Source organism: Chinchilla lanigera, unplaced genomic scaffold (assembly GCF_000276665.1).
Source record: "Chinchilla lanigera isolate Chin_1 unplaced genomic scaffold, ChiLan1.0 scaffold00014, whole genome shotgun sequence".
NCBI classification, from domain to species: Eukaryota; Metazoa; Chordata; class Mammalia; order Rodentia; family Chinchillidae; genus Chinchilla; species Chinchilla lanigera.
In genome coordinates, this window is record NW_004955415.1 from 2,035,557 (window position 1) to 2,048,265 (window position 12,709).

The window sequence follows — 12,709 nt, forward strand, 5'->3', positions numbered from 1 at the left end:
AGCCCCCAACAATAGCCATGTCACTACCCCAACATTTGACTGCCTTGAAATTTTGTTTGCCAGATTAATCAGTCAGCTGCCGCCCTTAATCTCAGTCTTAGGCAAAGTCTCTGGACACGAGCAAAATGCAGACAAACTTTCTGCCAAGCCATAACACACATCGTCTGCAGTCCAACAACCAATGCAGTCCTTCTTGCCAGCAGAAACCTCCCAAACCTGGTCTTTATCGGCAAGATTTCTATCAGCTTTCTGGTCTTCTGAGCTCTGACCAGAATCTCCCAAACAGAACAGCCGAAGGCATTCTACCACTTCTCTTTTGGGTGAAATCTCCAAACCTTTCCAAACACTCCCCACAAGCCATTTTCAAAGGCCCTTGAACCATATGGTTAGATATAGTCACAGCAACGACCCCACTCCTGGTACCAAATTCTGTCTTGGTTACTTTTTTCTCGTTGCTGGGACAAATATCTGATGACCAAAATTAAGGAAGGAAAGGTTTATTTCGCTTACAGTTTGTGGAGGTTTTAGTCCATACTAGGCATGATTATAAGGCAGAGTGGCATGTGGCAGGGGGCTGCATCTCAGGGCGGCAGCACACAGCTAAGCAGCTACCAGGACACACACACCAGGGAAAAATAGGGGAGAAATCTCCCCAAGCAGCTTCCTCCTCTCCCTTACATATGCAAACTGTCCACCCCAGGGTGGGTATAGCTCTCACACCCATATTCAAACTCTAATAGCCTGCCCCAGGGCCGCAGGACGCTTTGGGGGGACACACAGATATAAACCATAACAACATCCTTTAGATCAAGTGCTGCCTCTGTTCACAGACTTAATTCTTTCCATGGTTCTGGTCACATACTGAACTGGATGAGAACGGAATTAAATTCAATGGTGAGGTTCATTGTTGACCTTATGAGGAAATTTGATTCAGTTTTTGTCCAATTCAGTTTGTGACCAGAACTGTGGGTAAGTTTGTGAACTGAGGTAACATTGTGTACTATACTAAATTAGAAAATTTCAGGGATAATGACAAACATAGGGACACAGAGTTTAGATTTCATGCTATTTGAAGCCTAAGCAAGAAATATTAGAATGTTTGTCTTTGTCTTTATTTTAGAATCATATTTTGTCCTCCTCCGCCCCTCCCTCTCCTTCCCTACCTCTTCTTTCTCCCTCTCCCCTCCCTCATCCTCCTCTTCTCCTTCTTCTTCTCCTTCCTCTTCTTTGTGCTCCTTCTTCTTCCTCTTCCCCTTCTCCTCCTTCCCCTTTTCCTCCTTCCCCTCCTCCTCCTCCTCCTCCTCCTCCTTCTCCTTCTCCTTCCTCTGTTAGCATCTGAAAGCAAAATTGTGGTTCCAGTAAAGTTGAAAAGCCAAAGTCACATTTTGTACCAATGCTGTGATAATGTTTGGGTGCCTTGTTTGTAAAGAATTAGGTTCCAGCCAGCAGACATCAAAATGTCTGTAAAATGTGTGCAGGACTTAAAGCCCATTGGCTTTAAGTAATCCTGTTTTTAAGTTTTACTCTTCCATCCAATCTTCTCCCCTTTGTATTCTGGAGAATTCTGAGCTCATTTTTGTGTGGAGGAAGGGTCTCTCTTGTTAGGTGTATTATTCAGTAAAAAGAGAAATTATTTACTCAGCTTGGAAACTTTGCTTACCCATTTAATTAGTAATTAGTTAACTTCATAACATGCCTGTGAAGTACTAATAGCAAACAAATATGAAGCAAAGTAATATATTTCAAATATATTTATTTGAAATTTTTTATTGAGAAAGTTGTGAATTAACATCTAGTTTTAAGAATTAATGCAGAAAGATCTTACATCTTTTACCCACTTTACCCCAAAGCACATCTATCACAACCAGGATGTCAACATAATCCACCTATCCCATCAAAAAATGTCTCTAATTCTGTTTGCATACTTATATGTTCTCTGTGTATGTATATTTTCTATGCACTCATTGCCTGTGTAGCTTCATGCAACCATGACTACAGTAAAGATAGAAACAATTTCTCACCTAAAGGTGTTCTTCATGCTGTCATTTTATAACCATTCCCCAATCCTTTCTGTAATTTTCCATCCCACCTCATAAGTAACATTTTGATCTCACAGAAAGTGAGTGGAACAAGTAATATTTTAAGCATTTTTTTTTGTCCAAGGAACTTAAAATTCACTTGAATTAAAGAGAAAATATATTTGAACAAAGGACTGGTCTAGCAGACTTAGAGCATCCTTGGACAAGTTTGGAAAATATTTTAAAGTCACTAAATATCTAAAAAGGCCACAATTTTATTTATTACAATATTTACTGTCATTAGTACAAAACTTCACACTTTTAAAGCCCGATAATCAACAGTCAAAAAGTTATTTAATTAATTATAATAATAAAGTGTCTGATAAAAGTAATATGAAACTTAAAATTACTATTGGCAAAATGGGTAAAACAACTCTTTATATAAAAATTCATCAAAAAAAGTTAAGAGGACTTTTATGAATAAGTTACAAAAATTTTAAAATGTGGTAATACTCAGTACAGCTGGGGTCCTTTCGTTCTGAAACTGATAAAACAGATTGTCATAACCTCTCTAGAAAACAATTTGGTAACATATGGTCAGACACTTAAGAATTGAAACACCTTTTGATTTAGTAATTTAACTTCCATCAGTTTATGCTTAGCAGATAGCAAACTATGTACAAATGTTACATATGAAATTGCTTTTCTTGAAGTTACTTTTCAAAGCATTATTTATAGTAGCAAATTTTTAAATTTTTCTCTATTAGTTGAAGAATGAAGACAAGGTTAATTAAAATGTGATGACTACATGAGAACTTATAAAGCCATTTTAAATTTATTTTTAACTGACAGATTAAAAACATAAAATTGTATGTATTAACAGAGCACCATGTCATGTTTTCTATATATTCTAAAGTGGTTAAGCCAGGCCATTATATCTATATCCTCAGACATTTATCATTTCTTTATGGTGCAAACTTTCTAATGCCTTTCTTCTGTTTTTGAAATGTACTTTTGAAAATTACCTTGTTGCTATCTCTAGACTTTTTGTTCCTGTCTAACATTAATTTAGTACCCAGTGACCAATCTTTCCCCATCCCTTCCTTCCTCCTTCTCTCTTCCCAGCCCCTGATAACCACCATTCTTCTCCTAACTTTTATGAGATCAACTCTTCTAGATTCCACATATAGATGACATCATGTGGTACCTGTCGTTATGCATTTGGCTTTTTCACTTAACATAATGATCTTTGGTGAAGTCCATGTTGTTGCAAAGGATAGGATTTAATTCCTTTTATGGCTGAATGGTTTCCATGGTATATATGTACCACATTTTTTTAAATCCATTCATCCTCTGATAGACACATAGGTTGTTTCCATGTCTTTGCTACTGTCAATAGAACTGCAATAAATATGGGAGTGTAGCTATCTCTCAGACACTGATTTTGTTTCCTTTAGATATCTATCCAGCAATGAGACTGCTGGATCATATGATAATTCTATCTTTAATTTTTTGAGAAACCTCCATAGTCTTTTCCAGAGTGGATGTACTAATTTATATTCCCACCAACAGTATACAAGAGTTGCCTTTTTTCTTCACCAGAGCTTATCTTTAGTCTTTTGATAATAGCCATTCTTACTGGGGTGAGATAATAGCTTATCCTGATTTTGATTTGCATTTCCCTGAGCATTAGTGACTTGAACATTTTTTCATATATCTGTTGGCCATTTTTATGTGTTCTCTTAAGAAATGAGTACTTAAGTATATTGCTTATTTTAAGATCAGGTTATTATTATTCCCATTCTGCTAGTGAGTTTTTAGCATTCCTTGTATATTCTGGGTATTAGTCTCTATTCAGATATATGCTACAAATATTTTCTGTCTTTCTGGGGTTTGTTTCTTGACTCTATTATTTCTGTTGCTGTACAGAAGCTTTATAGTTTGAAATAGTCCCATTTGTCTATTTTTGCTTTTGCATCCTATGCTTATGGGGTTTTGTCAAAATAAATCTTTGTCTACTCCAATGTACTGAAATGTATTTTTAAAGTGCTCATTTGAATAAAATGATGTGACCAATGTCTTTTAAAAGAGAACATGAAACTGTATATTTATTGTGAGCTTGTAATTTTCTGAAATACAGAAACATATATGCCTACACAGATTATCTAATTCTGTGATGAAAATCTTACCTTGTAGAACAGGGAGAGGGAAAGGAGGAGGCTCAAAGCATGGTTGACTCTTAAGTTGTTCAGAGGTGTGAATAAAATGCCCCAAATTCTCATTCTCATAGAATGTTATATGAGTTATACAGATCTCTGAAAAGTCACCTAATTTAAACAAGGTTGTTTTTCCATATCTGGAACTCTCCCCAAAAGATACAATCTCCTCTCCTTTAAAGCCCTAAAGCAGATATTCTTAAACTTTCTGGATTCACTGGAGTTTTAGTGTCTCAGTAATTTGTGTTATGGCACTCTTGAGTCAAAATAGTCAAGCATTTATTTATTTATTCACTATTTAGGTCAAAATAATAAGTATTTCGGTCTAACAAATTAGCAGCCATTTGAAAAAGACATTACATATAAATTTAGAAAAGTTTCACTTTTCTTTCAAATAACCATAATTACTTATTGAAAAGATGTCAGTTAGGCACTGCACAGCTCTTCAGACTTTTAAGTTAGATTGAACTGGATAGACAAAGACTAATTTCATGGTCCACTTTGATTTCTGACAAGCTTGATTTGTATCACAGAAACTACTGAAAGTCCCTTTGCAAAATTATGATAAAATTGAAAAGAATATGTCCCAAATTAGTATTGAAACTTTGAACTACCTCGAGCTACTATTTTATATGTGCTGACCATGATATGTTACTGGCTTCCCCTTGAAAATTTAATACCTGTAGGTCCCCTGAAAATTCACTAAGGAGCCTCAAGCTAGCGGACCCAGGCTTTAAAATGCTCTGTATGTCCTCTGGTTCCAAGATACTCTGCCCTGTGCAATAGGTTTGTGTGCACTATTTAAAAAAATTGGTGTCTTTCATAGCTTTTAACTCCTAACTTTTAATAGTATTTTCTGAACATAACTTTGTTTGGGCATTGAATTGAGAATATAGGCTATGTGTTTTAAACCTCAGTTTATTGATTATATTCATAATTGTATATGAAGATTATTAAATACTTGTACGAAGATTATTAAATATAAAATAGTATACTTAAATATTATAGTCTACATTGCTAAATATTTTATTTACATATAATGAAAATGTTAGATAGTAATAAATTATTCCACTCATCTTGGTAATTGTTTTATAGGAAAAAATGGAAACAACGGGAACATTCAAACTGCAGAAGTTTCAGTTGGTAGAAGAAGGATTTAATCCACTGAAGATTTCCGATCCACTTTACATTATAGATAACTTGAAAAAATCGTATGTGCCATTGACCCAAGAACTTTATGAGCAGATAATTTTAGGGGAGGTAAAACTTTAAGTTTTTTGTAGATACAGTATTTCCGTTTGTATTCCTAAGAAGGATGAGAGGACAGGACAGGTGCTACTTGACTCACAGTTGGGCAGTCTCCCAGTAAAGCCATCATCCATTGAAAATATCAAGACAAAAGTGCATTTATGCAATTAATACACCAAACATCACAATTAGCAGAACGGCACACTGTGACATCAGCTCTCTGCCCTTGTGACTGTGCGTCGGGCTCAGAGCTGTGGCTCCGCATCTCAAGAGAGGAGTTTGCTATATGTCAACAGTTTGGGAAGAGGCCGCAATTCAAAGTGCAATTTTTAACCAAGTGCATAACAGAAAGTAAAAGCAAAAACTCGTAACTATAAGCACCATAAACTGAGAATCATATATGTGATTCCTTATTATGAAATTGTGGGATGGAGCTCACTGTAACCTTTGCTATATTTCTTTAATATGCAAGATAATTTCTTTAGTAAGATTTTAGTAATCTTTAGTAAGATTTGCTTTAATGGATACAAACTTTAGTTGATTGTCCTTTTCCCCTATTTTCAGATTCAGGGCATAACTAAATATTTGTCTTAACATTAACCATTCAGTAATAAATATATAGTTAAATTTGTTTAGATAATCATTCAGGAAATATTTTCTAACATGTAAAGTTTCTAGTTTTTAATACATATTTACATTTTACTCAAATATTTTGTCATATTTTATCCTGTAACCCAATAAAATCATTATTCTATGTTGTGAGCCATTGTTTTTGTGTTAATTGTAATTGGCAGTCAAAGGAAACTGACTAAATGCATATACTCATGTCTCCTTTATTCTAAACTCACATTAAGGTCATAGCAGACCTGTAAAAATCAGATACAATAAAGCAGGAAAGCTAGTAAACCAAAAGCACTTAGGAATTTCTTGAAGCTATGTAAATAGGATCAAATGTATGATAAAACCAACAGAGTTACAGGAACCATTAATAGCACAGGGGCAAAACTGGAACCCTGGAAAAATCACCAAGATCAAATACAGAAAGGGCTGCAGTTCTAACAGGTATGTGAATAGCTGGATGAAAAATTTATTACGAATGCACTGTAATGAACACAATCGTACTTATCTCTATCTGGAAGAGCCAAGTTTCAGTGTTTGCTTTAAGCTTCAACAATAAGGTGAAACATCTCAATAAGGTGAGATAGCTTCCTCAGGAAGACGATATGTTCTGACTGGTTTATGTGAGTCCTCCAAAGGTTCATGACTGGAATTTGGGGTTCTGTTTGGCAGTGCTTAGGGGGTGGGACCTTTAGAAGGTAAGGCCTAGAGGAAGGCTGTCCAGTTTGAGGGGCACCATGCTCGGAAAGGACTAATGTAGTTTCCATGGGACTCAGATTAGTTCAGGTAATAGTGGGTTGTTACAATGTGAGGGCACCTCCGTGTGCTTCACTTCTAAATAAAGCCTGTACTCTTCTCACTGTGGGATCACTTTGTGAAGTAGCCAAGGAGCCCTCACCAGAGACCAAACAGGTGGTCCTACCTGATTTTCAACCTCCAAAACTGTGAGCTAAATAAACCTCTTCTATTTTTCATAAAGCAGCTTTAGGCATTTTGTTATAGCAACAGAAAATGCATTAAGAGCTGAGCTGAGAAGTGGATTTATACCTAGAAAAAGTCCCATACCCACAAATCTAGATCCCTGCACAGCCAAAGGAAAAGGTTGCTTCATTCATGTTGTCTACTTCATGCTAAAGAGCTTGCTTTGTTTGCGTGGAATCTGTAGAAATTTCATTTTTTTGTCACTGGCAGGAAAACATGTTAAAAAGTTAACAATGTTTAAGTGTAAATTTTAGGCAACAGCATACAACTAGGTGAGATTTTATAGTGAAAACATTAGAGAGTATAATCAATTTTGCAAAAATCAGGAGTTCTAAAAAATGAACAAACAACTATGGTAAAAAAATAAAATTTGAAATATAAAATAAGTCCCATTTATTCCCTTGCACCAATATCTAAATGAAAATAAACTTATTTTATTAAAAAATGAATCCACAAATTGATTTTTTAATATTCATGGTTTGCCTCTTTGCCTTTCTCATTAAAAATTGTTCTGCCTCTAAAAACACTTAGATATTCTTTAAGTGTTAGAAATGAGTTAACATGTTTCTACTAATTTGTAGCTCTTTAAATGTTTGCAGGTTGAGTCATGACAGTAAACTAAACATAATATATCCACCTTTTCCCAGTACTTCTACCAAATCGATTATAATTCAGTGGATGCACCATGATACCATAATGTTAAGTAAAATAAGCCAGAAACACAAGCTTAATTATTATGGGTTTTCTTATGTGGGAAACCCAAAATATAATAATAAAGATCCAAATAGTAAGAAATAGATCATTTTGCACAGGGGCAGCGGATCAAGGGGGGCGGGCAAGGAAAAGCAGAGGATAATAAGCAATGAAGATGTGTCATGCACAGGCTCCAACTCCCAACGTGGGTACAATCATTATGTACTGTAAATATGTACTATTAAAAAGCAAAAATGAAAAAAATAAAGACAAAATGTTTTAAAGAAAACAATTTACTTTAAAAATAGGGATAGTGTGGATAGAAGTGTGTCATAAGTGGATGAAACATTTTGGGAAATTACTGGAAAATAGATAATAGCAAATAGATGAGATCAGGTTATCAAAAACAAGTGGAAGGCCGGGGATATAGCTCAGCAGTATAAGTGCCTGCCTGGCAAGCACAAATTCTTGGTACCAAAAAAAAAAAAAAAAAGTGGAGAAAGGGAGATCATTAAACTTTGGCAGTTTGAGCCAGGTGTGGTGGTACACACCTGTAATCCCAGCCCTTGGGAGGCTGAGGCAGGAGGATCATCTAGAGTTCAAGGTTAGCCTGTGCTACATATTGTGTTCAAGGCCAGTTTGAACTGCATAGTGAGATCTTTCTCAAAACAAGCAAACAAACAAGCCAAACTTTGGCAGTGGAAATTACTTCAAAGGAAAAAGAAACATTAATCACAAGGTAAACACATTTAAATACCAAGATGTGGCTTCTGTGTAATTATCAGAATATTTAATTACAAAAGTTTGAGACCATGAGTTTCCTTGCCTTTTCCTTGTTTATAGAAAGCTTTTCTCAGCAAAGAAAATAATTCATGGCATAGAAGAAAAAATGAAAAACAGTACCACATGAGCATAAATATTTAATTAAAACGAAAGGCAGGAAGAATTAAAGTTTTTAAAGAACTAGCACTAAGACAAATAACTAGAAGCTAGACAATAACTGTTGTCACATCTGTAGCATATACGAAATCTTACAAATAAAATATAAAGGCAAAATAATTGTTATGGAAAACATAAAAATAGGCAATTTAATGATACAAAAATTAAAAATCCAACTTATCAAATCATGTTACAAACCCCTATTCATGCATACATTGTGTGTGTGTGTGTGTAAAATGACGGGTCCTACGGATATCCTGCTAACAAAATTAAGTCTACTGACTGGGTAAAACATTAAATAACACCACAAACTCAGGAATTGCAACTATGACAAGTGCTATAGAAAAGGTATTCAGGGCTGGGGATTTAGCTCAGCGGCAAAAGCGCCTGCCTGGCAAGCGCAAGTTCGTGAGTTCGGTTCCCGGTACTGGAGAAAAAGCCAAAAAACAAAAAAAAAAAAAAAAAACGAAAAGGTATTCAACTTCACTGGTAAAGAAAATAAAAATCAAATAATAAAATCTGCTTTTTACCATCAGGCTATAATTATACACAGCAATAACAGCCAGGATGGCCAACCAGGCTATGGGGAAATTTTAACTCTACAATACTTCTGGGACTGGGGATTTAGCTCAGCGGCACAGCGCCTGCCTGGCAAGTGCAAGGCCGTGAGTTCAATTCCTGGTACTGGGAAAAAAACAAAACAAACAAACAAACAAAGAAAATACAATACTTCTATTTAGAGTATAAATCAGTACATCTATTTGAGAAAACAAGATAGCAGTATTTATAAAAATATTAAATGTATATATCATTCAACGTGACATTCTACTTTCAGACAACATATAGTACCTCTGGTAACTTATATACATTTCCATAAAGAGCCATTAACAATTTTTTTTTACTTATTTTAAAATAATGAAAAAATATAAATGTTGACATGATCACACAGTTGATATGTGATCATTAAAAAATAATGGACAATAAATACAGCACATTGTAAAGTGAAAAATGCCTACTGCTAAGCATGGTGTGCATTATGATAAATTTACATATAAATCACACAAAACTATTTTTGCACTTTCTTTGCACATTCGTGTTTGTGTAGATAAAAGAGAGTCTGAAAATATTATCCTACTAACTACAATGACCAGCTCTAGTGACGAAAGTTGTATTCAAGCACCGAGAGATGTGTGGAGTTAGGAAGAGGGAAGATGATGGGAAATGAAATAGGATCTTAATTTCTATTCTGTGCCACAGTAGCATTTACACACTAAAAATACTTGTGTCATCTGAGTAATTTAAATTCAATAAATATATAGGAAAAATATTTGCTGTCCATTATTATGAATTTTTATTACCGCAAACATATGGATTTTATAATGGAAAATTTATTTTTTATTTTAAAGAAAAAAACAATAAAAACAATGACACAAAATTTCAAAACAAGATAGTAAGGGCGAAACAATGGTTAATACAATGTGTATTGTTGTCTTCAAAGTAGTTGCTCAGATTACAAGATACAGGCATGAAAATTTAATTGAACCGTATAAGCACAAGCCTTTCTTTTCAATGAAGTGATAGAAATCAGTAGTATAACTATTTAACTATTATATATTTTTTTCATTTTTCCCTTCCTTCTTTTCTCCTTTCCCTCATCCGAGTTTCTCTTTCCTTTTTCTTCTCATTTCACAATATCTATTGTACATTTTGGATCTTATTTACTCTTTCAGCTTGGAAAATTTCCTTAAACATATAAAAATTAAAGTAAAATGGTTTATAAAGGTGAGAAAAATGGCAAAGAATTTGTTCAATAAATACAACTGTATTACAATGAGCAAATTGTAATGAAAACCAGAGATGAAACCAATTGTCATATATATTAAGTACTACTAACTACAATGACAGAAACACAGGCTTCATGATACTGGCTTCTTATAAGGTAGAATTCAACGGGGAAATATTCAAGAAACAAATGCATAGTAATAAATGTTAAAAAGCCCTTAGAGATTTTAGTCATGAAGCATTTCCTTAAAAATGAAATGGAATTGTAAAATAAAAACTTTTAGGAAACTGCCATCATAAATAGAAACCTAAATAAACCTTAGAACGTTTGTATATGTACCTCTCTATCTGTGTGTGGAAAGGGGAAAATGTGAGGAGGAGGAAAATGCAAGCTAGTATTCAATGATTTTTTTAAAACCTCCATGTAATATTTATTACATACTTACCAACAAAATGTGTATATAGGCCACATGAAACAATAATAGTTGGAAATACATCTATCATCAAAACTATGAAGTATAAAAGAAAGTAGAAAGATATTTTAAAATACTAGATTAATGAACAAATGTCAAGGCAAAATTCTATATGAGGCAAAAGTATCTTTTAAGAACTAATGTGAAATAAAGACAGTTTAAGATAAAAGATATCTTTTAAAGAATTCATAGCCAGGATCCCTATCCAGAAGAAATTGTAAAGTAGTTTCCATAGACCAAAAAAAAAAAAAAAAAAGGAAAAGAAAAAAAGTAGCCCCAGCTGCACATTTCTTCAGGAAGAAATAAAGATTTCTTGGAATTGTTCACATCTGGGGAAAATATAAAACATTATTCCATTTCTATTAATTTAAAAACTGTAGTTTTATGTGGTGGCTCATGGGTATAATCCCAGCTACTCCACAAACTAAAACACAAGGATTGCAAATCCAAAACCAGCCAGAGGCAAATACAAGACTGCCTCAAAATCAAAATAAAAAGTGATGGGGTTGTGGCTCCACCATGTTAAGCCTGGCCTAGCATGTGTGAGGCCCTGGATTCAATCCCAGGGTGGGGAAAAAGAAAGTAGATAATTGCTTTAAACATTGTCTCATAGGTTTATACTTAATGTAAATGAAACACAAATGATAACTGTAGCATAAAGAATGGAAAATCCAATGGAAAGTACACATACTTATTAAGAACTGGGAAAAATATCTTAAAACTCATCAGCAATTTTGAAAACAAGGAAGAAATAATCTTTCAATACCTGGAAATGTACAAACAGGACACTTTTTTTGAATTGTTGGGACTATGAATTGATGCAGCTTTCTGGAGGAGGGTACCTATCTGAATATTAAAGCCATATAGTTTGACTCAGCAATTCTATTTCTAAAACTGAAAAAAAATATGGGTGGTGAGCCAGGATTTATGTCCAAATGCCTTCAGGTCAAGACAGCATTGTTAATAATACTGAATAATTTGAAAGAAACTAAATTAGAGAAAAGTTAGGTGCATATTAGTAGGACCTGAATTTTGTCATCTCTGCAGTGATTACAGAGGAACTGACATATCAGCGTGTTCTGACTTTGAATAATACTGCTATAGCTTGGATCTTAAATGTACCTTACAGGTTCATATGCTATATCACTAAGAATAAAAGTATGAAGTGTATTTATCATTTATTTGTTAAAATACATTGAGAAATAGAAATATTTAAATATTTAATATTTTAATTATTTTGAACAATTTCAACATCAAATTACTGCAAAGTTCAGAGTTGGATAATGGAGGAGTGGACCTTAATTTATATTCTAAGCCTTTCATGGTACTTGAACTTAAATATTGCATTGCTCAGGGATATTTTTAGGACAATTAACAAAAGTTAGGTACATTGCCTTTTTAAAGGAAAGTATAAAGCAAAATTTAAAAAATTAAGTGACATTATGAGTTAATTTAAGATAGTCAACCATTTCAGAGTAGAAATTAATACTGTGATATCATTATCTCTTTGAGTATATTTTAGTTCCCCATAAATCCCATCACTTATTAACGTATTTGAGATGAATTATTTAAGACTTTGAAAGAGAAGAGTAAACACCTGATATTTTCTATAAACCTTAGGATGCTTCTTGAAAAATGCCTTAGATATTAATTCACTCTAAATTTTAGTAAATTTGTAAGTAAGAATTTTAAATGTGTCTAAAAGAGCTAGGCTTGAATCACATTCAAGATGATCTTTATG

The 12,709-nt window shown here is 33.8% G+C and overlaps 1 protein-coding gene across 2 annotated transcripts in view; it reads left to right on the top strand.

The window, feature by feature from the left end:
- Positions 1–6,244, top strand: part of Slc27a6 (solute carrier family 27 (fatty acid transporter), member 6) — a 68,493-nt gene extending 62,249 nt beyond the window's left edge. For both annotated transcript variants that reach the window (XM_005380551.2, XM_005380552.2), the window contains one exon: positions 5,330–6,244. In XM_005380551.2, the coding sequence (XP_005380608.1) occupies positions 5,330–5,506 (177 nt within the window). In that variant the 3' untranslated portion in view covers positions 5,507–6,244. The remainder of the gene's footprint in view (positions 1–5,329) is intronic.
- The last annotated feature ends 6,465 nt before the right edge of the window (positions 6,245–12,709 follow it).